This window comes from Dunckerocampus dactyliophorus, chromosome 12 (genome assembly GCF_027744805.1).
Source record: "Dunckerocampus dactyliophorus isolate RoL2022-P2 chromosome 12, RoL_Ddac_1.1, whole genome shotgun sequence".
NCBI classification, from domain to species: domain Eukaryota; kingdom Metazoa; phylum Chordata; class Actinopteri; order Syngnathiformes; family Syngnathidae; genus Dunckerocampus; species Dunckerocampus dactyliophorus.
The window spans coordinates 13,038,766-13,063,332 of record NC_072830.1 but is presented as its reverse complement, the minus strand read 5'-3'; the positions used below and the strand labels follow the sequence as shown (position 1 = coordinate 13,063,332).

Here is a 24,567-nt window from a genome sequence, read left to right as displayed (position 1 = left end):
TGGCACATATGGACAATTTTGAGTCGCCAATTAACCTAACATTCATGTTTTTAGAATGTGGGAGTACCCGGAGAAAAACCTGGAGAAAAAACACGCACGGAGAGAACATGCAAACTCCACACAGACATGCCCAAGCGCAGATTCAAACCCAGGTCTTCCCGATCTCCTGACTGTGTGGCCAACATGCTAACCACTTGGCCTCCACTTACTTATTTAAATCTGTGTGAAGATTTCAAACATTTAAATGTAACAAAAAGGAAGGAGGAGGCAAATACCAAATACTTGTTCACAGCACCACAGACGTCAACCTGAACCAAACGCTTGTAGTCCACCTCCTTCTAGACTGCTCCACTACTGCTTCAATCATTCATTTGACTTTGTTAAGCAGACAACCACAGAAAAGGAAAAGGAACTTTTTCATGAAAAAATATGCACACACATGAATATATATATATATATATATATATATATATATATATATATATATATATATTTTTTTTTTTTTTTTACTATAGTGTTACTATAGTGTTACCTTTTGTCTGAAGCCCGCAAAACTTTGGCAAAGACTTCCAGGTCACAAAACTCCCCTCCCAGCTGACACAGCCTGCCCTGCTGGTAAAGCTGAAACACAAACATAAATAATAAACACATCCAATGTGAAAAGGTACATTCCTGGAAGGACACTCGACAGGGGACTTTCTTTAAAAAACAGAGGCAAATACTAGCCATGCACCAGATTTTTTTAAGCCGATACCGATAACTGTTTATATCTATTATTTTTTAAATCACATGTATGTGTAGTTTGTGCACACCTGGAGGTAAGAAGGACTCAAACTGTATATCAAACTGATATCAGTACTATTACCAAAACAAAAAAAAATTGCGGCGGCTCAGAAGTACAAACGTTGGCTTTGAGTGGTTTGCTGGCCGGCGGGATCCAGTGTCTTCGGCGATGGTGGAGGATGCTGTGGCCGATGAAAGAAGACCCCGGGCTTTCTTTGCAGCTGGCTGCCAGGCAGCCTCTTTCACGGCGTGGGTAACTGCATGGGCTTTCGGGACATTTCGGGTGACTGGTGGGGTTTGGTGTGTTGAGGGTCAATGTTCTTTTCTTTTGTTGCAAAGTGTTTGCAGAGCGATTGGTGCTCTAACTCCCACACGATTGACACCATGTTTGTTTACAACACATGTTCACAGCACGTCACAAGAGAAGGAGCACTTGATTTGCTCACCCCCACCTACAGCACCACAGTACAGATAATCTCGCTTCATTGGAGCATTTGTATAAATTATCAGTTATCCGAGCTATTTTTTAATGCTACTGGATGTATCGCTATGGCGTCACAATTCCTCATATCAGCCCAATATTTATTGTGCACCCCAAGAACATACCGTATTTTAGAGACTCAAAGTCATTCCGGAGTATAAGTGGCATCAGTGAAAAAATGCGTAATAAAGAGTAAAAAAGCATAGAAGTGTCACTGGACTATACATGGCATTTAGTGATAGTTATGATGCCGCCAGCTTTTTTTTTTTTGCTGTGTCATAGTGCCACTCCTAACAACATTAAATTCACAAGAGAAGAAAACAATATAGGAATTGTTGATGGACCACCTCATTGGGTAGACGTTACAATACCATCTTTATCCTTCATGAAGGTTGCCACAGGGCCTCGTTGAGAGTAGTGTGGCTGTGCGTGAGCCGCATAGTGTATTCTTACACGGCGTGGCACACTATAGGTACTTCTCCAGAGAGTTTCTTGTTCATGGACCAAAAGTTTTTTTTTATTAATTTATGGGAGTGCATTTGTAACCTTGGAACACGATAAACTGAGGACCACCTGTAGTGGCTTCTAAACTCAACAGCCAAAGTGGACAATAAGGTTTGCACTTGGCCTGCTTCTACTGTTCCTCACTGTCCTCACTTTTCTCTTGATGAAGGAACTGCTACACAGCTGTCAACTTAGGTTACACAGGTGTTTTGTTATGCTACACAGGTGTTGCCTTATGCTACACAAATGTCATTTAATGTTATCGGACACAGGTGTTACATTATGTGACACAGCTGTTACGTTATGCAACAAGGATCATGTAACACAGGTGTTATGTTATGCTATACAGGTGTTACTGTATATTATGTGTCACAGATGTTATTTTACGTTGTGCTACACAAGTGTTGCATTATGCCACACAGGTGTTATGTTACGTGACACAGATGCTATATTATGTGACACAGGTGTTACATTATGTGTCACAGGTGTTACATTATGTGTCACAGGTGTCGTTACGTCGTGCTACACAGTGTTAGATAATGCTACACAGTTGAGAAAAAACGATGGACGCCAAAGCTAAAACAACTTGATGATACCCTCTATAACTGTAAAATGTCACAAGTTTGTCGCTTGTACAGTACTCTTAAATCTAAGCACGTGCAGTAATTAGACGCTACAACAAGCAGCTATATTTGTGCGCTCAATGATACCACTATGTATGTGCCCCGCGATTGGCTGGCGACCAGGTCATTGTGTACCCCGCCTCTCGCCCGAAGTCAGCTGGGATAGGCTCCAGCATACGCCCGCGGCCCTAGTGAGGATAAGCGGCATAGAAAAAGGATGGATGATACCACTACATGAATATATCCGTACACGTACTCTCCAATGTACAATATGTGAAACATCTAAGACAGCATGTTAGTGGAACAGTCCAGAAATGGACCGACACTTAGCCGGCTAATGTTAGCAAACGAGCCTTACCTTATAATAGACATCGAACTGGATGTTTTCTGGGAGTGAACGTATGTCCTTCCTCGATCGACTGTAATTATCCACCACGACAGAGATAGCTGTGTTATACAGTGATTCTGGGATCCATTCTAACTCCACCGCAGCCATGTTGTTTTCTTCTCCAACAACAGTCACACTTCTACATGAGATGCCAGCACTTCTCCAACATTTGCTGCCAGCACTTGTCCGACATTAGAAGCCACCACTTGCTCTACATGAAATGCCAAATATTCGCTTGGTATGTGTAGGACTGGGATAACGCTAAATGGACCCTTATGACCTGATGCACGCAGGCCTTTCCTCTTCTACCTCCATTATTCAGGCAGACAACACCTCATACAACCCAATGACGTCAACCAACACAACATTTCTTCTTCGTCTTCTTTTTCTCACGCTCTGTACACAACCACTTGGAGCATTCCTGCCACCGTGTGGTGGTTGGGGATCATAATAATCATATGATTCTCCAAATTCTAAATAGTAGTAATAGTGATGGTATTTATAGGGGTATTAATTCTAAATAGTAGTAGTAGTATTGATGGTATTTAGAATTTGGAATATTATATGATTATTGTAATAATCATATAATACTAATAATATTACCACACAAAAAACTACAAATATATTCTCTCTTGGCCATAAACAATTTCAATTTAATTTCTTTGGAGGATCTGCAGGGTTTTAACCAGAATAAAACACAGGACATGGAAACAAAAAAAAATAAATACAAAAAATCAAGGGGGTGTTCTGTGAAGCGAGTTTAGTGGGTTAGCAAGCTGTGTTGAGTGGAATGCCCGACTTGCGTGTTCAATGAAGGTACTGTAGCTCTCTTTTACAGCAGGTGTATCGCCATGGTAATGTAGGCTAAACTCATAGCCTGGCCGCACCAGGTTATGTCCAGGCTTTCAGCTAATTCGGAGATACATTTTCAGCCGAGAGAATATGCTAGATATGCTCACGCGAGCACCAGAAATAAAATGCAATATTAAATATTTATAATTCATGTTAGCAGATGTAAATGTCATAGGAGTCCTCGCGTGAGTACTGAGCCCGTTAGTCTTCTTCTATTACAATATTTGCTGGAGGAATAAGCACTCTGAGGAATCAATCAACTGCATTAAAACACTTGTTTTATTATAAAAAAGGGGGAAAAAAACTAAGAAAAAGTCGCCGCAAATACGTCACACTCAAAACACTGCCATCTAGTGGTCACAACGAGCTACAGCAGATTAAATATTTCATGATTTTATGTCATCAAAAACGAAAGTTGTTGCTCCAATGTATTTTTTAAATGGATGAGTGTTAATATGTCAAAGTTGTACAATGTTGAGAGCTGATAAAAGAAAAAGACTAGTAGGGTATAGTTTTTATAATTATCCTTGTTAACTTGCGCATTCACACGCTTGCATGCTGGCATGCCAGAGGTCCTCCCTCACTCTAATTGACAGTGTTGCTTTTAGCAGTCATAATCTTTTGGGAACTCCTCATAACGCTCCATAATAATTACGTACTCATTTTCTGTAAGATACAGTGGCTGGGATCGCTTCACTTTTCAGCGGAAGTAGAGTAATATGTGAACGTGCACTTAACACTTGACAAAGTAAGTTGACAACCACCGTCGCGGGACCAACTAAGTCTGATTGCGAACGTTAGGTTTTGTCGAGTTGCATCTTGAGCCACAAAGCCTGGGTTTGTTCCGCCACTTTCGCCGTAATCCCCCCGAAATCAACAAAGCCATTGAACAAAATATCAATTACAAAAATGTAACACGACGTAACAACGTCAGCAAAATAATGCAATTATTCCCTTTTATCACATACGTTTTTTAATAAAATAAAGTAATAAAGTATGTATGATATTATACATACAGTGTGTATAATATATAAATATAACAATATCAACAACACATGTTTGTGAAAATAAACATAGAAGACAACTGAAAAAACACCATCTCATTACGCAAGTATCAATACAAGACTGATGCTAGCTTTGGTTTCAATACTGGGTTGGGCGGATACTTGCATTGATCCGATCCCAAGAGGAAACCAACCTTCTGAATTATGTTAGTTGTAGTTCTAGGTAGTCTAATTATGCCTTGTCCTCAACACCCTTTTTGTGTGTGGTTGTTTAATGAACATAAACACATAGTGTGTCCAGCCTGATACTATCACAGGGGTTTCCTATCTCACCAGCTGATTTTGAGTAGCTCGCCAATATTTGCTTCAACTCTGTCTACGCTAGTAGACAGTATGAAAATATTGTATATTCCGCCACAGTAGATTACAAAGGGTAATAATGGTGCCACTGTTAAGCCATCATCCCACAGGCTGACTGCACACTACAAGAAGATTGTTGTTTCCAGCAGACAATGCTTGGTGTGATTCTCTCCTCCACCTTCGACTCGCATCTTCCCAGCATTATCCTCGCTCTCCAAACAAGAAAATGCTGTCTTTGTGTAAAAAAAACTCCAACACTTCACCCTTTGTTTGCTCCAAAGCCGTTGGGGAGGTGGGCTAGCTGCGTCTAACAGTATCATTTCTCACATGTGCTTTATGGACGATGTAGCATTGCCTGTCACATTAGAAGAAAGTGTCGGGTTCAGCCTCGGTCTACCACATCCCACTCCAGGATTTCATTCAAGGTATGTTCACATCATTTAGCATCCATATACACTCAAACCTGGCTTTTCCAAGTCCCCGCTTTTTGGATGATTTGGTTTTTGCCAAAATGTTCCCACATGCTGTTGGTTTTCGTACAACATTTTGCTTAACAAACGACTACGTTAGCCGTGTACTGTATGGTTCCACAGAAACAAGCGTGGCTGACTCATGGTACGTGCGCTTTTTATTGAGCGCAACTACTAAATAACCCGCTGCCGGGCCAAAAAAAGTGTCAGCAATGTGATTAAGAAGGTGAGAAACACGGTTGAATACGTACGAGGATGCCACCCCCTCTCTTCAGTAAAGGTAAAAGCCATGTTAGATCTTTGTTTATCCATTTCATTCTTCATTTACAATTGCTTTCTGCACGGAAAAGTATCATTATTCTTGATAAAATGTATTCTTTCTTCATATTATTGTATGTCTGGAATGGATTCATTGGATTTACATTAGGGGTGCACTCACAACCATCATTTGATTCTCTTTTTCCACTAGCATCATTAATCCTTCACACAAATGTACGCCAAAATTCTGCCCCGGTTTGCGTACATTTCCCGTTTAGCGTACAATATGCCACACGTCTTGTCGTGTTATTAGTACACTGCGTGAGTCCAACTGTGTTCTTAATGTATTTCTACCACAAAATGTCCTTGTTAGCATCCTCTCTGTTTGCTTGTCGCTCAAAAATGTTACCACAACACCCGTTTATAGTTTGACAATTTACAAGAGCCACGCGGTGGTCTAGTGGTTAGCATGTTGGCCACACAGTCACAGTCTGGAGATCGGGAAGACCTGGGTTTGGTTCTCCCTTGGGCATTTCTGTGTGGAGTTTTCATGTTCTCCCTGTGTGTGGGTTTTCATCGGGGTACTCCCGTTTCTTCCCACATTCCAAAAACATGCATGTTAGGTTAACTGGCGACTCTAAATTGTCCATAGGTGTGAATGTGAGTGTGAATGGTTGTTTGTTTATATGTGCCCTGCGATTGGCTGGCGACCAGTCCAGGGTGTACCCCGAAGTCAGCTGGGATAGGCTCCAGCATGCCCTCGTGACCCTAATGAGGAGAAGCGGCATAGAAAATGGATGGATGCAGAAAACAAATCAAAATGCATATAATTAAACAATTATTGGGCCAATATGAGGGAATTCTGAGATTATGCTGATAAATCCCATTAACATTAAAAATAGCTCAGATAACCAATCATTTTACAAAAACGGTATTTTTAATGGACCAGTCCAGAGTGTACCCCGCCTGTCGCCTGAAGTCAGCTGGGATAGGCTCCAGCATGCCCCCGCGACCATAATGAGGAGAAGCGGTATAGAAAATGGATGAATGGATGGTATTTTTAATGCATACGGTGCGGGCGAGCAAATGAAACGTTGCTTTTTTCTCCTGCCTGTGACGTTAACGGCCTGTTGTAACTTCCCCTGAGCTCACTTGTAAAACAAACATTCACTTTCCGAGGAAGACATTTTGCGTGCTAGTTGTACGACGTGCCCCGCGATGAGGGGAAAAAAATCCCAACGACACACTTTTTTGTGTATCAGCCACCTGAAACGCCAGCGTTGCGGCGTTCTGGTTCTCCTGATAGTAGTGATGTGATAGCAGTAATGTCATGATATTGATTAGGACAAATCAACAGGTACAGTTAGTCAAATCCTAATTTGTTCCCGTCCTTCTTACCTCCAGGTGTGCACAAACTACAGTTAAATTTAAATGAAAAAAGTAGACATTGCTTTGCTCAGCAGGATATCTGTTCATTAATCATTGAAGTTTATGGATGTTGACTTGATAAGTAATGATCAAGTAAATGATTAATTCATGCATTAAGGTTCACCCTCCAACAATATTTCCCTGATGTTGTTGTTCCTCACCTCGTGTATTGGACAGCATCATGGCTAACGTAAAGTCAACATGACATAAACATGATCCATATACTTTGTGACCGTGATGGAGTTTATAGTCACACTTGCAACCTAAACCAGGGCATCCAAAGTCCAGCCCACCACTCATTTTTTTATTAACCCACAGCAAAAACACCCCAATTTGTAATAGGGCTTCACTTTTCAAGACAAATATGTAACAAAGTATTTCATTTAAAACATATGGAACCAATGTCACCTATAATGTTACACATGTTGGTTTTCGCATGTTTAATGATATTCATAATAATATTTAAGAATAATAAAGGTCTGGGGCAGGCCTAACTTGCAAAGGAAGAGTGCGGTTGCTTGTTGAGGAATTGCATTTGCGACTGGGAACCCAAAATGGTTCTGAATGAGACGAAAAGATGAAATGTGGGCTCCATCCATGAGTTCTTTCTCTGTGACTGCCAACAAGAAGTGTCAGCGTTGCTCAGCAAAGCTGCAGCCATAAGAAACGTGATCCACTTTGTGATAAGATAGCAAAGGAGCGACTACCTGACCCTTTCCACACAGTCCACCCATGCTTCCACATTAAGGTAGGTTTATTTTACAACTCAATCTACTCACTCCATTTCTATTATAACACAAGAGCTTTTACAGAAATATACGTGTGATGAAAAAACTTTACTGGGAATATGCGCAAAATAAAGCTACAGTGAAAAAAATGACTGCTGTCAAATACATGAAAATGGCTTTAGTCATGACATTACATGAAATACATGATTTATTCACTGCATTATTGTGGGTGTGAAGTTATGTACAGTGTATCTTTACGAGTGCATAAGATGAAATGAAGATGTTTGTTTAGTGAGTTTTAGTGGTTGAGGAATGATTCTTGTCGAGTTGAGTGTTTTGTTTGATGAAATGATTCATAACATACGCTGTAGTGATGGTCGAGTATTGGCCGAGTTGTACAAAACTTACGTTTTTTTTTACTGAACTGAGACCCGTGGGTATTCTTCTCTGTTAACTCGTTCACTTTCCCTGCTGCTGCTGCATTTGTATTTGAATTTGTATAAATGTTTTAAGCCTGTGGAAAAAGCAACAGATATGCTCCTTTCCTCAAATCAACTCTCCTTTCCACTTCCTGTTCCTGTCTGAGCTGCTCGCTCACAAACGCGAGGCGAGCACACGAACCCGGGAACCCGAATCTAGACTCAGTAGACTCACTCGCTAATGCTGCAAGGGGGTGCCGACAAATTAGTGATGGTGTCGGTCGCGAACAAATCGGCTCTGAGAGCGGGCTCTTCGAAATGAACGACAGGAGCCCGCTTGCGTCGTTGGTCAGCCGACTAGTTTTCTCCTGGTCTTTTTTTCTGTTAAAGGTGAATGTCATTGGTCAAGATGTGTGGCTCTGTTTCCACACTGAGCAGGGGGCGGGGGCACTTCAGTCAGTGTTGCCGGAGGGGAGGGAGACAGGTTGCCGAGACACAGAAAGGGTAGGAAAAATCAGCCCCTCAGAGCTGAGGCATGTGTTTTTTTTAAATGCCTTCAGTCTTCAGTAAAGACACAACTCTTAGCTGGATTTTGCTTTTTCACTTTTTGCACATTTTTAATTTATGATTTGCTGTGTGGTGTTGGCCGCACTGTTAGGAGACCTTGGTTCGAGTTTCCGCTTGGGCATCTCTGTGTGAACTTTGCATGTTCTCCGGGTACTCCGGTTTCCTCCCACATTCCAAAAACATGCATGTTAGCTTAATGGGAGACTCTAAATTGTCCATAGGTATGAATGTGAGTGTGAATGCTTGTTTGTCTATATGTGCCCTGCCATTGGCTGGCGACCAGTCCAGGGTGTACCCCGCCTGTCGCTCGAAGTCACCTGGGATACCTCCGCAACCCCACTGAGCATAGAAAATGGATAAATGGATTGTGTGGTGTTCTGTTGATGTTGTGTTGTTTGATTGTAAATGGTTAGAAATTTGCAAATTTGACCTATTTTGACCTAATTTGTCTGTTGAGATGCGGCTTTTTGTGTTTTATAGTATAGCATTATATTTTGTATTATATTTCATATAATGTATTTTTTACATTAGTGATTCATTTCATACAATACACATCATTTGGTAATCAATTAATTTAAGACAACATAAAAATTGGAGGAGCCAATTAGGAGCCGAAACAACCGGCTCTTAGAGAGACGGTTGTCTTGGCTCGGCTCACTAAAAAGATGCTTTTAAAGGGAGTTTCCACCACTATGACAAGTGGATCGTGAACGTGACGTGGGCTCACGGGTTTAGTGAGTCGAATAGGTGGACTTGCTGCACATGTTTGAGTTTCTCGGGTAACGTAGACGCCGCATTGAGCGCTCAATCAGTCGAAGATGCCACCGCCATATTGAATGTGGCAAGAGAGCGCTAGGAGGATGCCTAATTTATGTTCTGCATGGAATTGTACCACGCGGTTACAGTCCAAACAAGAAAAAATACTTTTGGTTGCATTTGGCCATCATAACATCATTTTACCAACAAAATTTGTTGACTTTGTGGCATAATACTGTGGATGCCTGCAGTGAAACCAGCCTCCAAAACTTAACTTGGGTCCATTTTCTTGCATTTGTATAAGGGGCAGATCTGCCACATCCAAACGTATCGCTACAACGTGCCAGCCATCTCAATGAGGTGTTTGCATGTACTGTATATCTATGGGAGGAAGAAAAGTACCGTAAAGCACTGTGGATAAACCACACTTTTTTTTCCACTGGTAAGAAGCAAAAAATCGGGGTGCGGTTTATACACGATGACAGGTCTGTGACCAGACGTAGAAATTGACGAGAAGTCTATTTTACAATAGCCGTCTGTGGGTCAGACAGTTGCTTTGACTTTAGCGCCCTCTGCTGTACAGTTGCTGAAAATGCTTGTGTATGCAACTAACTTATCTGACGGCTGTCTCTATTTTCACACAGTGAAACGATCTCTGTATACAGTAGTACCTCGCATCACATAAACCTCCTTTTACATCAATTCCACTGAACATAAAGAATTTATATAAAGTTTTTGCTTCATATTACAGAAGAAATTCGTCAAGTCAGTGCAAGTCTTTTTTTTTTCAATCAACTTTATTAATGCCTCAAGTCGGTGCAAGTTCAGACTAACACTTGGTGACGCCTTTGACGCATCACGCTCTCATTGGCTGATTTTCGGGGCACCGCCTCCGCTCTCATCTCATTGGCTGAGTTATACAGCACGTACGTGAGTTTGTGTGAGAGACAGGCTTCTCCCTTCAACCTCCCTTCCTCTTTGCAGTCGCCCTGAATCTAACTTAAACAATGAAGTTAAGTTACAAATTAAAATTTTGCACACAGCATTATCGTGTAGTGCGTGTGTGTTTGTCTGTGAGACCAGCTGACTCTTAGACTCTTTGAGTCACGTTTCGACTCAGGCTAGTCCTCCTCCTCCTTCCTGCCTCCACTTGCGCTACTGATCAAGACATCTCGTGAACGGTAGGATTGTTTTTGTTTTTCAGTTTTATTAATTTACAGTAATCTTATTTATTACCTTATTTTATATTGGAATGTTACTCTACTATGTTTATGCTAACATTTTCTTATGTTTTCCCACCATATTTGGTGGACTTTGAATATTTCGAAGTGCCAAAGGGGTGAGTTTTTACGTATTTTTACGTATTTATTTTACGCTTAGTATAACACAAAATCCCTATAACATAAAGGTTCTCGGAACGGATTATTTACGTTGTAGGGGCGTCTACTGTACACTGAAGCTAACCTAAGCTTCCAATGTAAAATAAAATACAACGTTGGAGTTTATTCAAATTCACACTGAAGCTATGCAATAAAATAATAATAGAGAAAAAGAGAAGCAGTGAAAGATAAGATATCAAAACATCTCTGAAAATTGCAAATTTCTTTATTTTGATTTTTTAAAATTATTATTATTATTTTTAATCTGTGCTTAGCCATAATATTAAAGATCTAGATGCCGAAGTTCAGATTTCTTCTTTCTTCTTCTTTTTGAAATTGCTTAGTACCTTTACGCATGTTGATTTGAGATGAAAGAGTTGGCAAGCATTTATGAACTAAAAAATTTTTTTTCCCCGCCATGAGCCTGAAAATGGGGGTGTGGTTAATAAACGGGTGCGGTTTATACACGGTGCTTTACGGTACTGTAGCTATTGGCTTTCCTAGAAGTCGCTAGATGACGTCATTGACTAATTTGCATATTATTTGCATATGATGTAACAGATGCTGTAGGAAAAAAGCACAACCTCAGGAGAGATTTTAAAAAAGTGAGTAAAAAACACCTTAATTACATTAGAAGTACAAATGTATATGAGTCTTGGTTTGTTCATTTGAAATTGGCGATCACTTCATCAAAATAGAAATAATTTAAATATTTTATCTCGACCAGCGCCTAGCACCTTTTATCTTGCAGTTAGGACTACTTGTTTCATTTATCACACAACGTTCTTCCATCACACGTCCTGACACACTGACAGGTAAGTGACTGAGTATGAATGAGGCTTGAGTGTAATGAGTAGTCATTTAATGAAGATTAGTAATAGCAGTTTTAGATCCCCCTCTGTAAAACAGGGCGAGGTCGACCCCGGCGGCATCGCACCTATGCTCTCAGTGTGCCGCGGAAGCTGACTGCACACTGACGGCTTGTGACTGCTTTGGGGCGCTGGTGCTTTCAATTGTCTCCTGTTTTTCTAAAACTGGTTTGGTAGAGCTTTTAGCTGACGTTCTTGCAATTCGGTGGATGTGTAGCATGTGTATAATGATACCGTAGCAGTTATCATAGTTACCAACACAAATGCAAGCACGCTGCCCCCGGTGCTGCTCACCTGCTCCGTCCATCCTCCTCCTGAGATGTCAGATGACATCAGTGGATGAAGTCTTTCTTTGTGTGTCCTTGGAGGCGATGGAGTGGCAGGTCATACAGCAAGCCAAGGAGGCCTTTGTGAGCGGCAGAAGTCGTCCTCTTGACTTCAGGCTGAAGCAGCTTCAGGCTTTGCAGAGGATGATCACTGAGCGCGAGGCTGAGATCACCACGGCTCTCAAACAGGACATCAACAGGGTGAGTGGAGGAACACCCCACCACCTGTCATGCCATCTTTGGTCTGGTCTTTCTGGGCCATTTGACCAAATCTGACCATGTAACTGTATAATTAGAATGAATTCATTACATCATTAAAACCACTGTGTATGTGTATTGGCCCATCTCAGACAACTTTATTTAAATTTGCCTAAAGACCAGTTGAACAATTGCAAGAATTTACAGTAAATTTTGCACTGGAGTGTTCATCAGCTGATCAAATGTTAACGTTAAAGTTTTTTGCCTCACTCCCATTTATTCTTTTTGCATTTTGAAGCTCTACTTAGAACCTCCTTAAGATCCAACAGTGCAAAATGTACATTCTAGCAATTTTTCAACTGGTCTTAAGATTTTGATCAGGAGTGTATATGTATATAAATGCCATTTATGCTAATAGCCTGCTGACACTAACTATAGACACATATTACACATATTACAGTCACTCAACAAAAATAGTATTTTAAAACTAAACAAATAGTGGCAATACCTTATACAGTATATACTTTTGGCCTTCACTTGGCCTGCAGAGCATCTGACTGAGGCAACTTCCTGTGTACCATGTGACTTATACAATATTCCACATTTTTCACAGGGGGTAATGTGTTAGGGTGTTTGCGGCCCACGGCTGTTTTTTTTTAGGGCTAGAGTCACATTGCAAAAATGTCATTTAAATACGTAATATTATGAGAAACAAGACAAAGAATAAAGTTGTAATTTTTGGAAAACTATTATTATTTTTTTCATCTGGAATATGCACAATTCACAGTTCCGCATGTCCAAAAAGGAGTAGGAAGAAGCAAAGCTTATTTAATCCTACCCCTCATCAGTTTCACGTCAGTTGCAATGCATTTGTTCACCTCCTGTGTTCCAAATGATATAACAATATAGTGCAATGATAGTGAAGGTTTACACTTACTGTAAATTAAATTATAATATTACGGGAATAAAGTCAAAATATTATGGGAAGTCAAATAAAGTCAAATAATTTCAAAAAGAATATTTACAAGGGGAAAGTTGAAATAGTTGAAAAATGTAAAGAAAAACAGCTGTAATTTTACAAGAATAAAGTCAAAATGTAAAGATGAAAAAGTTGTAACCGAATAAGGAAATCTGGTAATATTATGAGGAAGAGTAATGTCATTTTAATAGGATAGAGTTAAAATATTAAGGAAAAAAGATATTTTGCTAAAAAAAAAAAAAAAAAAAAAGCAATATTATGAGAAACAAACAAAACAAAGAACAAAGTTGTAATTTTTGGAAAATTAGGTTGGGGAAAAAGTTATAATATTATGAGAATAAAGTCATAAAATTACGGGAATAAAGTCATAACATTTAAAGAAGAAAATTTACAAGAGGAAAGAAAAGAAAGTTGAAATATTGAGAAAATTCTATTTCAGAAAAGCAACAACAGAAATGGAAAAAAACAGCAGAAATGTTATAATAGTTGGAAAATGTACACACAAAAAAAACACAGCAGAAATGGAATGGACAGCTGTAATTTTACAAGAAATCAAAATATTAACGTGAAAAAGTTGTAATCAAATGAGAAAAAACTGGTAATATTATGAGAAAAAATAATGTAATTTTAGTAGCATTTCACCTAAATCACAATGCAGTTTTTTCGTGAAATATACATTATATTACAAAATATTTACAAAAAAGCATTTTACAGTTAATGTTATTGTGCATTTGTACAGTACATTGTCTTTCCTGGGGAGGGATTGGGTAGAATGGTCCCCCTGCTGCTGTCATGATGATGATGATGATGACGATGTCCTCCAGAGCCAGTACGACACGTCACTTTTGGAGCTGATCGGTATCGAGAACGAGATTAACTTGGCGCTGGACAAACTGCAAGAGTGGACGTCAAGTCGGCCGGTAGAGAAGAATCTTCTCACCGTGTCAGATGAGGCTTACATCCGCCCAGAACCACTGGGCCTGGTGCTCATCATTGGAGCCTGGAATTATCCGTGGGCCGTAACGCTGATACCCCTGGTGGGAGCCATTGCTGCAGGTACGACAAGTAAATACAAATAAATGCCATCTGCCGCTTGCAGGTGGCAACAGCCTTGGATTACATATCTTTTTTCACCACAACCAGCACAGTCGTCCCTCGTTAATAGCGATTAACTGCTTCCAGACCCGGCCGCGTTAAAAGAATTCAATGTAAATAAATGGAATATTTCGGAATTGGGGCATAAAAACTTTTTCACTCCATCCTGTGGGACATGCCATGGCTGACTTCGTGACTCCATGCAGTGTTAAGGTAATGTAATGTAAGATAATGTCTCAATGTTTTGTGTAATTACTCCAACCTAGTGACTGGAATATTAAAAATAACTTGTATTTCTAAATGTTTTGACTAACAGAACATAGTATACCACCAAAAAGCCATCGTTAATGAATTCATTCATTTCTGAAAAACTGATATATAGCAAGGGAGCGATAATCGAACTGCGATATTGCGAGGGGCGACTGTACCTGATAGCATGTCACATGTGCACTGGGGAAAAGTACTTGATCTTGGAACTTGACCTCCTTAAAGGAAAACTGCACTTTTTTTGGAATTTTGCCCATCATCCACAATCCTTATATGAGACATGAACACACGTATTTCTCTCTTCTGTGCATTCTAAAGATATAAAAACAGCTAAAAAGAGGCAGCTAACTTATGCACGTAATGGGACGCACCTATTCCTACAAAGCCCGCTATTAAAACACCTCCAAAAACCTCCAACAAGGTTTTATGGTTTTATATCCATTTCTGTGACCATATAGTAACAGACACATTCATGATGATGATGTAATACTTGCAGTATTTTGCAATATTTTGGTCATTTTAAGCATTAGCGGAACTTCCTTCCTGGGTGCATTGATTTCATATCGCAACAATAAAGGAACATAGAAAGGAATGCTACAATACAATGCTACAAGGAATGCTCCAATATGTAGCCTTACCTTTTGCTAGTGGCCTGAGGCATTTAGCTAGCCACAGGCCCTATGAAATCTGTTTCATTTTTTCCCGAATTCTGTTTTTTTCGTTTAAATTTTTTAGAATTCCTTTTTTTCAGAAGGATTTTTAGGTGGAATAGGTGCGTCCTATTATGTGCATTCTTAGCTGCCGCTTTTTAGCTGTTTTTATATCTTTAGAAGGCACAGAAAAGAGGAAGACTTGTGTCTTCGTGTCTCACATCAGGATTGCGGATGATGGACAAAATTCCTTTAAGATATGAAGAGCTTTCATTCTCATTAGAGATGTGTGAGTCATGAACGAGTCATTGAAAACTCACAAGTTTTTTTTTTACTGAATTGGGAATCACGGGTACTGATTTCCATTAACTGGTTCACTGACTCACCCCTGCGACCACAAGCTAAATTACAAAAGGAAAGCAGGTAACATGTTATTAACTATGCAAGTGTTTAAACGAAAAAGAGCATTTGCTCCTTGCCTCATATCAACTCTCCTTTCTCATTCTCTGTCCTTTTTTAAGACACAATGTTTTCTGCTAAATAATCCACCCATCCATTTTCTTCCACTTTTCCGGGTTGGGGTCACAGGGGCAGTAGTCCGTTCCCAGGTTAGCTGTGAGACATAGTCCCTCCAGGGTGGCCTAGGTCTCCCCCAGGGCCAACCTATACCTGTTCAGGACGCACTTGGGCTAGATGCTCGAGCTACCTCGACTGGCTTCTCTTGTGAAGGAGCAGCCTCCTCTCAGATGCCTGCGCTCCTCACTCTCTCTGTTAGGGTGAGTCAGCCACCCTACGGAGGAAACTCATTTCGGCTGTTGGTATCTGTGATTTTGCTCCTTCAGTCTTCTACCTAAAGCTCATAACCAGAGGTGAAGGTAGGAGCGTCGATTGACTGGTAAATCGGGAGCTTAGCCTTCTGTCTCTTCACCACGACCGTTCAATACAGCAAGGGGCTCCAGCCTTCCCTCACTCGTGAACAAGACCCTAAGATACTTGAACTCCTAACGTGAAGGGTCCAATCCACCCTTTTGCAGGCTTCAGATGTGGAGGTGCTGAGTCTCATCGCAGAACAAGATCCTGAAGTACTTGACCATCTCCACTTGGGGCAAGACCTCATGCCCAACCAAAGGGTGCAATCCGTCCTTTTCCGGCTGAGAACCTTGGCCTCAGATGTGGAGCTGCTGAGTCTCATCGCAGAACAAGTTCCCGAAATACTTGAACTTCTCCACTTGGGGCGAGACTTCACACCCAAACCAAGGGTGCAATCCGTCCTTTTCCGGCTGACAACCTTGGCCTCGGATTTGGAGGTGCTGAATCTCATCCCAGAACAAGTTCCCCAGATACCTGAAGTCCTCCATTTGGGAAAAGACCTCACGGGGTCCATATGTGCATTGCTGCTGTGACACGTGCATGTAGCGTCAAGTTAGTCCGAGGCTCTGTCACCCGTTACAGAATAAAATCGTACAATCCAGCTACTCTTCAACGGTCCGCACGTGCCCCATCAATGCAGAAGGTGCAGATTCAATTCCAACCCTGGACAGTGCTGAATTTTTGCCCCAATCCACCCCTGCTGCCAAGTGTGTGTTGGAGTTCCAGCTATGTTCTTGGTTTCATCAGAGTGCTTAGTTGGTTCAGTGAAGTCCTTTCATAAGATTCTAAATAATGAGATGTATCCAAGTGTGTGGTGATCTTGTCCTGTGAAGCGACTACTGTGTTCCTGCAGGCAATGCAGCTGTGGTGAAGCCGTCAGAGATAAGTGGTTGCTCATCGCTCCTCCTTGAGACCCTGCTGCCTCTCTATCTGGATAAGGTGTGATCACTGCTATTGTTGCTTGAGCACATCCATATGACAAATAGTTAGATCGACCGACTGCTGCGTGTTTTTATTCATGCAAATAGAACATACAAAACCTCAAGTCCACTTTGACAATGAATGTTGTCATTGTCCAAAAGGTTCTGTCAAGTCCGCATGTCTAAATGACCACCAAAAAGACATTTGAATATGAATAATATCTCCAATGCCTGCCACAAGTGTCCATGAAAGGTTTATGCCAGCTCCAAGGTTTATGCAGAATCCAATGCATGCATGTGATGTGTTGTGCAGGATCTGTACCCAGTGGTAACGGGCGGTGTGGCAGAAACCCAGGAGTTGTTGAAGCACAGATTTGACCATATCTTCTACACGGGAAGCAGTCTGGTGGGCAAAGTGGTGATGGAGGCTGCAGCTCGACACCTCACCCCAGTGACTCTGGAGTTGGGAGGGAAGAGTCCTTGCTACATTGACAAGAACTGTCACATCAGAGTCGCCTGCCGGTAACAATCACATGAATGACAGCAGGGCTACTTCCACTACCACTTCAGAAGTCGCGTTTTTACTTCCTGAAGACACCACAAACATTTGTTTTCTATAGAGCACTAGAATGCGACATTGTTTCAGGATACTTCCAAATACAACATACTACAACTAGTGATATGCGATACCACTGATTTCGTTTCTGATCCTATACTGAGTAAAATTCAGGCTGGTATCAGCGATACTGATCCAATACCAATACTTTGTGGAAATACACCTAATGTGTCTATTAAATTTGAAATGGTAGTGTATTTCATATCATAGCATAAAGAACGCAAGACAATTAATTAACTTATTAATGACATCAATTGTTAATTTAAATAAATATAATTAATAATCCATGAACTGATCATTTATTTGAGTGTTTTATTGATTTATTTTGAACCCTTAAGTATTTGTGCGTAGCGGGGTGATTTACAATATAACCAAGCTAATAAAAAAACAACAGAAAACACATGACAAAAACATATAAAATATGTGAAAATGGTAGTTTTAAGCAATAAAAAAAGAAAATAAGTAAAAAAATAAAACCATTAAAATAAGAACTACTATAAGAATGATAATTGATATGATACATTAAGCCACACATGGCTCCTTTTCAACCAACATATCATACAAACATTACCTCAAATGGCTGAAGTATCAAAAGTATCGATGTTTTGATGTGAGAATCAATTTTAGAGCATGAAGAGCTGGTATTGGAAGTATCGATATTTCAATATCGATCTGCACATCACACTATAACATTACATCATAACTACAACACAACTGGTATAAATTACATTCATTTTCATAGTTTGGCTGCTCCTGCATCGCATACATGAAAATATCAATATCAAAGAACATGTGCTGCCTTTAGGTTAAAGTGGGGTGGTGGTTGGCTGGTTAATAATAATAATTAATCGAGTTGAGCTTGTTGTGACGCAATTAGGCACACAAATTGGATGATACAGAGCATTTCGCGCAGCAAAGCAGTTCATTGGCCAATGGCAGCCATGGCCAATGAACTGCCATGGCTGCTGCGGCATGTGTTGTATATTCCTTAGGTATATCGTTTGAGTGTTAAGTTGATGTGGGATGATTTTTGCGTTTTTTTTATAAGATGACACCGTGAATCAGACTGTTATATTGAGTAATGACCTCCTGCGATTTCCGAGGGGCTGACGAGCTCGTTGTGAGTTTTCTCACAGCTCATGATTGGCTCCTGTCAAATAAAGAGCTGCCTGGTCCTCACGGACTCGTGCGCTCCACAGTATGTCTTTTTATGATGTGGACATGTGCGGTTTATGTATGTACAAATCTGTTTTTCTCTCTAAATTAAGTCGGTGTGTCTTAAATACCGGTGCATCTTATACACAGATATACACAGAATGGCGGTAAGAACATGTTTTGACCTACATTGCATTGGTTTTAATTAGGAATAGGCCCGTCACGATAACAAATTTTGTTGGTCGACAATTGTGCTACAAATTATCGTCGATAATTGACTTTATCGGAAATAATTTTTTAGACCATTTTTTCAATCATTGTCATGAGGTGTACTACACATGTGACCACTAGATGGTACTCAAGTATAGTGTACGGTGTACCTGTGCAGACAGCTTGACACAGCTTGGCCTGTACCTATGTTTTTGCAATGTAGCCAGCGACACCGGTTGTGAGAGCGCACCATTTTGCAATTTTGTTTATATTTGCCGACCAAACACCTCAGGAAGCGTTACTATCGGCACAAAGGCGCCGCTATCCAAGGCACTTACATCGGTAGTTTTTTTTCCTAGTTGAGAAAACGTCTGTGTCGGTCATCTGTATTCATGCGCTCACCGTGTTCATTCTGTTTAAAACCAAAATGTTCCCACATTGTGGCTGTCGGCCGTGGCATTCGCCTCAAACACCATCACTTCCGCGCCTTCTAAATGTTAGCGTATCCTGCCTCAGGAAGCTCGCTGCTAAACCCTCTGTATCCACTCACTAGTGGCCCCGCCTCCACAAAGAGGCTGAATGAGATGAGGGCCCACTCTTTCTGTTCATTCATGCAAACAGACAGATGCAGAGTGAACCCTCTTGTCATCCAGCCTGTGTGGCACAGAGAGACGAGCAGCTGAAGCACACGCAGACATGCACATGTCAATTTATCGAGGGCGTCATAATTATCGACCTGTTTTTTTTTTTTCATTGTTCGATTAATTGATTTATGGATTATCGTGACAGTCCTAATTAGGGATGTCCGATACTGGCTTTTTTGCAGATAACTGATATGCCGATATTGTCCAACTCTCAATTTCTGATTCCAATATCCACCGATGCCAATATGTGTAACAGGACTGGACTTACCTTACCTTATTGTGAATTATTATTACTATGTATTATTCTGATTTATTATGTATTATTGCATTACAAATTTGACGTGATTTGTTCCGTATTAATATTTTATTTTATTTTACTACTTTTTATCTCCAGTTGTGGAATTAACACCGCCGCCATGAGTGGCTGCCTTTCAAGCAGCTGTTTGTTTATCCAAGCACATTTTTTTTGTGCCATGAGAGCGACGTCCTGCATCGGTGTGATTCCCTGTGTACCCATTGATATTGAGGCGGCAGGGCCAGGGCTAAGATGAGAGTCAAGTCAAACCTTCGGTGCCTTCTAATAACATGGGAAACGTGAATTCACTACCAAGCAAGATCGACGAGCTGTCAAGAACGTCAAGACCTTCAGGGAGTGTAGCTTATTTGTGATTCACTGAATGGCTAACAGCTAGCCTCCCAGATCCTAACGGGAGGAGCTAGCTGACTTCGGGGCAGTCAGAGAGGTCAGGAACGCAAGAGCCTGTGGAAAGCGCAAAGGAGGTGGGCTTGTACTGTATGTCAACACACTGTGGTGTCATCCTGGCCATGTGAACATTAAATAGTCCATCTAGACAGCATTTTTTTAATATCGGTTTTCATTATCAGGAAAAAACCTGATACCGATATCTACCGATGTCACTTTTTGATGCCAATATCGGGCCGATAATATTGGTGGGCCAATATTATCAGACCCCTAGTTTTAATATGTCATTAATAGTGGTGTCACGAGACGATACACCAGATTGGTCATGAGATTTTCACATTACTTTTAAGAAAAGTACAATAAAAAAAATACATAAAATATATGACAATCTATTGCAATCTACTCATTAAATTTCTACAACATTACACTCTTCTGCACTCTGTGCGTATGCTAGAGGCCCCGCCTCCACCCACTGAGACAAAGAGGCTGTATGACTGACAAAAGGGCTCACTCCGTTCATGCCGTTGTTGTATGGGACAAACGTGCCAAGGTGCTGAAACCAATGCACAGAGTGAACTCTCTTCCTTCCTACATGGCAATATATGGAGGCTGGCAAAATGTTCATTTATTGTGTGATTAAATCATTTATTTATTATGTTCCCAGGCTTAGTGCTCACAAGCCATTTTTTTTCTGAAACGGGAAATCTTGTCACGTTTTAATCTCTTGTGACATATTTAGTCATTACGCCAGCAAAAGCCAAGGGACCCCCCCATACTTGCATTTTTCTGCATGGATGACGTTTGGACACACTCGCTTTCCAGTGATGATTTTTGGTCTTTTTTTGTGTTTAGTCGTATTACCTGGGGAAAATTTATCAACTGCGGTCAGACGTGCATCGCTCCAGACTACATCCTCTGTGAGCCGTGTATTCAAGGCCGCGTGGTGGAAAGCATCCGGCAAACTCTCATGGTAACGTACTTCCTGAACTCTGAGCTAAACAGCTGAGACTGGTGGAATATGTTTGATTCCCCACAGGAGTTTTATGGCCCTGATCCCAAGTCATCACCAGACTATGGTCGCATGGTGAACCAGAAGCACTTCAACAGGGTGGTGGGCCTGATGGAGGGTTACGCCCCCGTGCTAGGTGGCCAGTGTGACCCATCAGAGCGCTATATCGGTAGGCGCGCACTGATTGCAAATGCATGGCCATGCAGGCTTAGCTGAATGCTGCTCTTTGCTCACACAGCCCCCACCGTGCTGAAGGATGTGCCCCCTCACTCCCGGCTGATGCAGGAAGAAATCTTTGGTCCTCTGCTGCCCATCGTGACTGTGAGCGGCTTGGAGGAAGCCATTCACTTCATCAATGAGAGAGAAAAGCCTTTGGCGCTCTACATATTCTCCAATGACAAGAAGGTGAGATTGAACCACACGCTTAATAACATCTTCAACGTCAATGCCAAGCTTGCAATAGGGTTTGGAGGTGGGCAGGGGTATCAATTACTGGTGTCCATTCACTGGTGGGTCCAGAACGTAATCCCTGTGAAAAGTGGGGATCTACTGTGTATGTCTCCAACATGACTTTATTTTTAGTAGGGACGCTCCGATCGATTGCCCACCGATTAGTGTTGTCCGATTTCTGTAAAAAACACACGATCGGCATATGTCGATAAATGCCTTTCAAAGCTGTTCACAAGAACCGATCGGCGTGCTGCGGCAAACCCTACATGTGTGCTGTGTCACGTAGGGTTGCCAGCACCCATATTGAGCCGACAAGGGACGAACTTTTTTCCCCGTATTGCCGCAAGAATCGACACTCGTCTGTAAAACCTCAATGGTTTCAGTTTGACAGCCTGACACAGGCTGCGCTAATCCACGCCAGCGTGTTTGATCACTCCCTTATCAAACCTATTGCCGTTCGACTTTTCTTGCATCTTTGTTTACACGCTTTGCCTAGCTGTCACTGGCGGCAGCTAGCTAGCTAGCTAGTCATCCACCTAGCTTCTGGTCTTCGGACTCCAAATATGACTTTTTACCACAGCGACATTTTGTTTTTAAAACAAACAAGCAATGCGGTTAGTTCGGAGCTCGTTTTTGTCCCACGGGGAAGTGGATATCACGCTCATGGGGTACGTACTAACTTTTTCAAGTGTCACTGAACAATATTGCTCTCTTGCCATCATAGTACTAATTATGTGTTGTCCTCAAAACACCTTTTGTGTGTGGTTGTTTAATGAACATAAACACATAGTGTGTTCAGCCTTATGATGGTGATACTATCACATGAGTCTCCTATCTGGCCAGCTAATTTTGAGTAGCGCACCAAAGGGCCAAAGAATATTTGCTTCAACTCTTAGTAGTTTTTTTTTATTAGAACTGTTGAATTTGGACTTAGCGCCTTTAATATAATTACAAATAAGCACAAAATAGCAATAGCCACGCTGTTTGAGTGGAGATGTGCCTGGTATATAAAGTAGTGTACAATTGAAATGTTGCCAGTCGTAATTAAAAGACAAATAGTTGACAGCTCTAATAGCGATGAAAGTTGGACACCCCTGCAAGCAAGACACATTTCAATTTAATAAACAAATTTATTTGTGTTATTTTATTCTGTTCATTTTGTTAACATGAACAAAAAAATTATTGAACAATTCATTTCCCACGTGTTTGTATTACTCCAAAACACGCGTCAAATTAAATTCAGGTTTGTGTCAAATAGTACAAAAATCCTTTTACAAAAATAAAGGCAAAAAAACCTATCTGCACAAATGTTTATTTATTTTAATAATCAAGTATCTGCCAATTAACTATCCCTGGAAAATAGCACTCATCATAAATACATTGTGAGCGGTATCAGCCGATCTCATTCATGGATGATCGGAATCGGAAGCACAAAACACAGATTGGAGCGTCTCAAATTTTTAGCCCCAGAAAAAATATCTGGTGTCTGGTGATGAAGCCTATGTAGCACCAGTGGTTCTGGAACTAGTACAGGGTATGGCAAAGTACGGCCTGCGGGCCATGCGTGACCCACTTGTTAGCTGGACTGGCCCATCTGACATACACTAATGGCAGGTGCTCCTATCTGACTGTGGAAGCGTTGTTACCACCCATGTGTAAAGATGCAACATCAGCGCCCCCATGTGGCTGCAGTAGGATGCGGACTTGTGTCAACATGGTACATTAGGTGTATCACGCCACTCTTCATTTTTGATGATCCATTTGTTTTCTTCAAGGCCATAAAAAAGATGATTGAGGAGACCACCAGTGGAGGAGTGACAGTCAATGATGTGATGATGCACTACACGCTCAACTCACTCCCTTTTGGTGGTGTTGGTAAGATGCCACATACATACATACTGTACAGTATATACATACATGATATCATCTATAGGTAATAACGTGGGCTACCATTGATTGCTGGATTTTTTTGTTTTATTACAACAAAGACAAAAACAAAACAGAGGGGGCAATGTTTACACCAAAAAAGACACAAACTAAAGCTACACAAACTGAAATAAGTCACATTTTACATGTACGGATACAATAAAACCTTAGCTGTTTAGTAAATGTCAGAATGTTGTGGAAGAAGACACTTTTAATAAGTGACATGACGCCTGCACACATCCCAGCGGGTAGAAATGTATCAAATTTATTTTAAAAAATTACCGAATATAGAGTGAATTTCATACGTGTGTATTTAGTTAGTCAGGGGATGATGCAGCAGCTACAGTCTCCAAGCTAGAGATAATCAGTGTCCTAATGAAACAACACTGCTGTCTAAAATAGCACATTTCTCAGTCCACACAGCTATCATATCATTATACTTACACATTACTTACAGACAGAAGCGTATTAGAAAGTATTGTGTAACAAAAAGGGTCCAGTATGAGATGTATCATTAAATTTGTGTGACGAACAAGCTCAATGCAATGAGTTATTGCGAATATTATATGAATTATAATTAATGCAATGAATTCTTGTATAGATAAATGATATATATACGTGACACCTCACTGTAGGTGACAAGACCAGCCAAACTATGAAAAAGTATGGTAAATATACAG

At 40.9% G+C, this 24,567-nt stretch overlaps 2 protein-coding genes across 2 annotated transcripts in view; one reads left to right on the top strand and one right to left on the bottom strand.

Annotated features, from left to right (window-relative positions):
- The window catches only part of appbp2 (amyloid beta precursor protein (cytoplasmic tail) binding protein 2), a 29,754-nt gene extending 26,615 nt beyond the window's left edge, over nt 1-3,139 (bottom strand). Inside the window, exons 1-2 of the mRNA XM_054794801.1 lie at nt 2,750-3,139; nt 533-621 (exon numbers count right to left, since the gene is read on the bottom strand). Coding sequence (XP_054650776.1) covers nt 533-621; nt 2,750-2,887 — 227 coding nt within the window. The 5' untranslated portion in view covers nt 2,888-3,139. The remainder of the gene's footprint in view (nt 1-532; nt 622-2,749) is intronic.
- A 2,148-nt stretch (nt 3,140-5,287) lies between these two features.
- LOC129191220 (aldehyde dehydrogenase, dimeric NADP-preferring-like) overlaps nt 5,288-24,567 on the top strand; it is a 23,707-nt gene continuing 4,427 nt past the window's right edge. Inside the window, exons 1-9 of the mRNA XM_054794370.1 lie at nt 5,288-5,420; nt 12,238-12,396; nt 14,197-14,428; nt 17,108-17,193; nt 17,488-17,696; nt 21,355-21,472; nt 21,539-21,680; nt 21,750-21,916; nt 23,737-23,836. Of these exons, the coding sequence (XP_054650345.1) occupies nt 12,241-12,396; nt 14,197-14,428; nt 17,108-17,193; nt 17,488-17,696; nt 21,355-21,472; nt 21,539-21,680; nt 21,750-21,916; nt 23,737-23,836 (1,210 nt within the window). The 5' untranslated portion in view covers nt 5,288-5,420; nt 12,238-12,240. The remainder of the gene's footprint in view (nt 5,421-12,237; nt 12,397-14,196; nt 14,429-17,107; nt 17,194-17,487; nt 17,697-21,354; nt 21,473-21,538; nt 21,681-21,749; nt 21,917-23,736; nt 23,837-24,567) is intronic.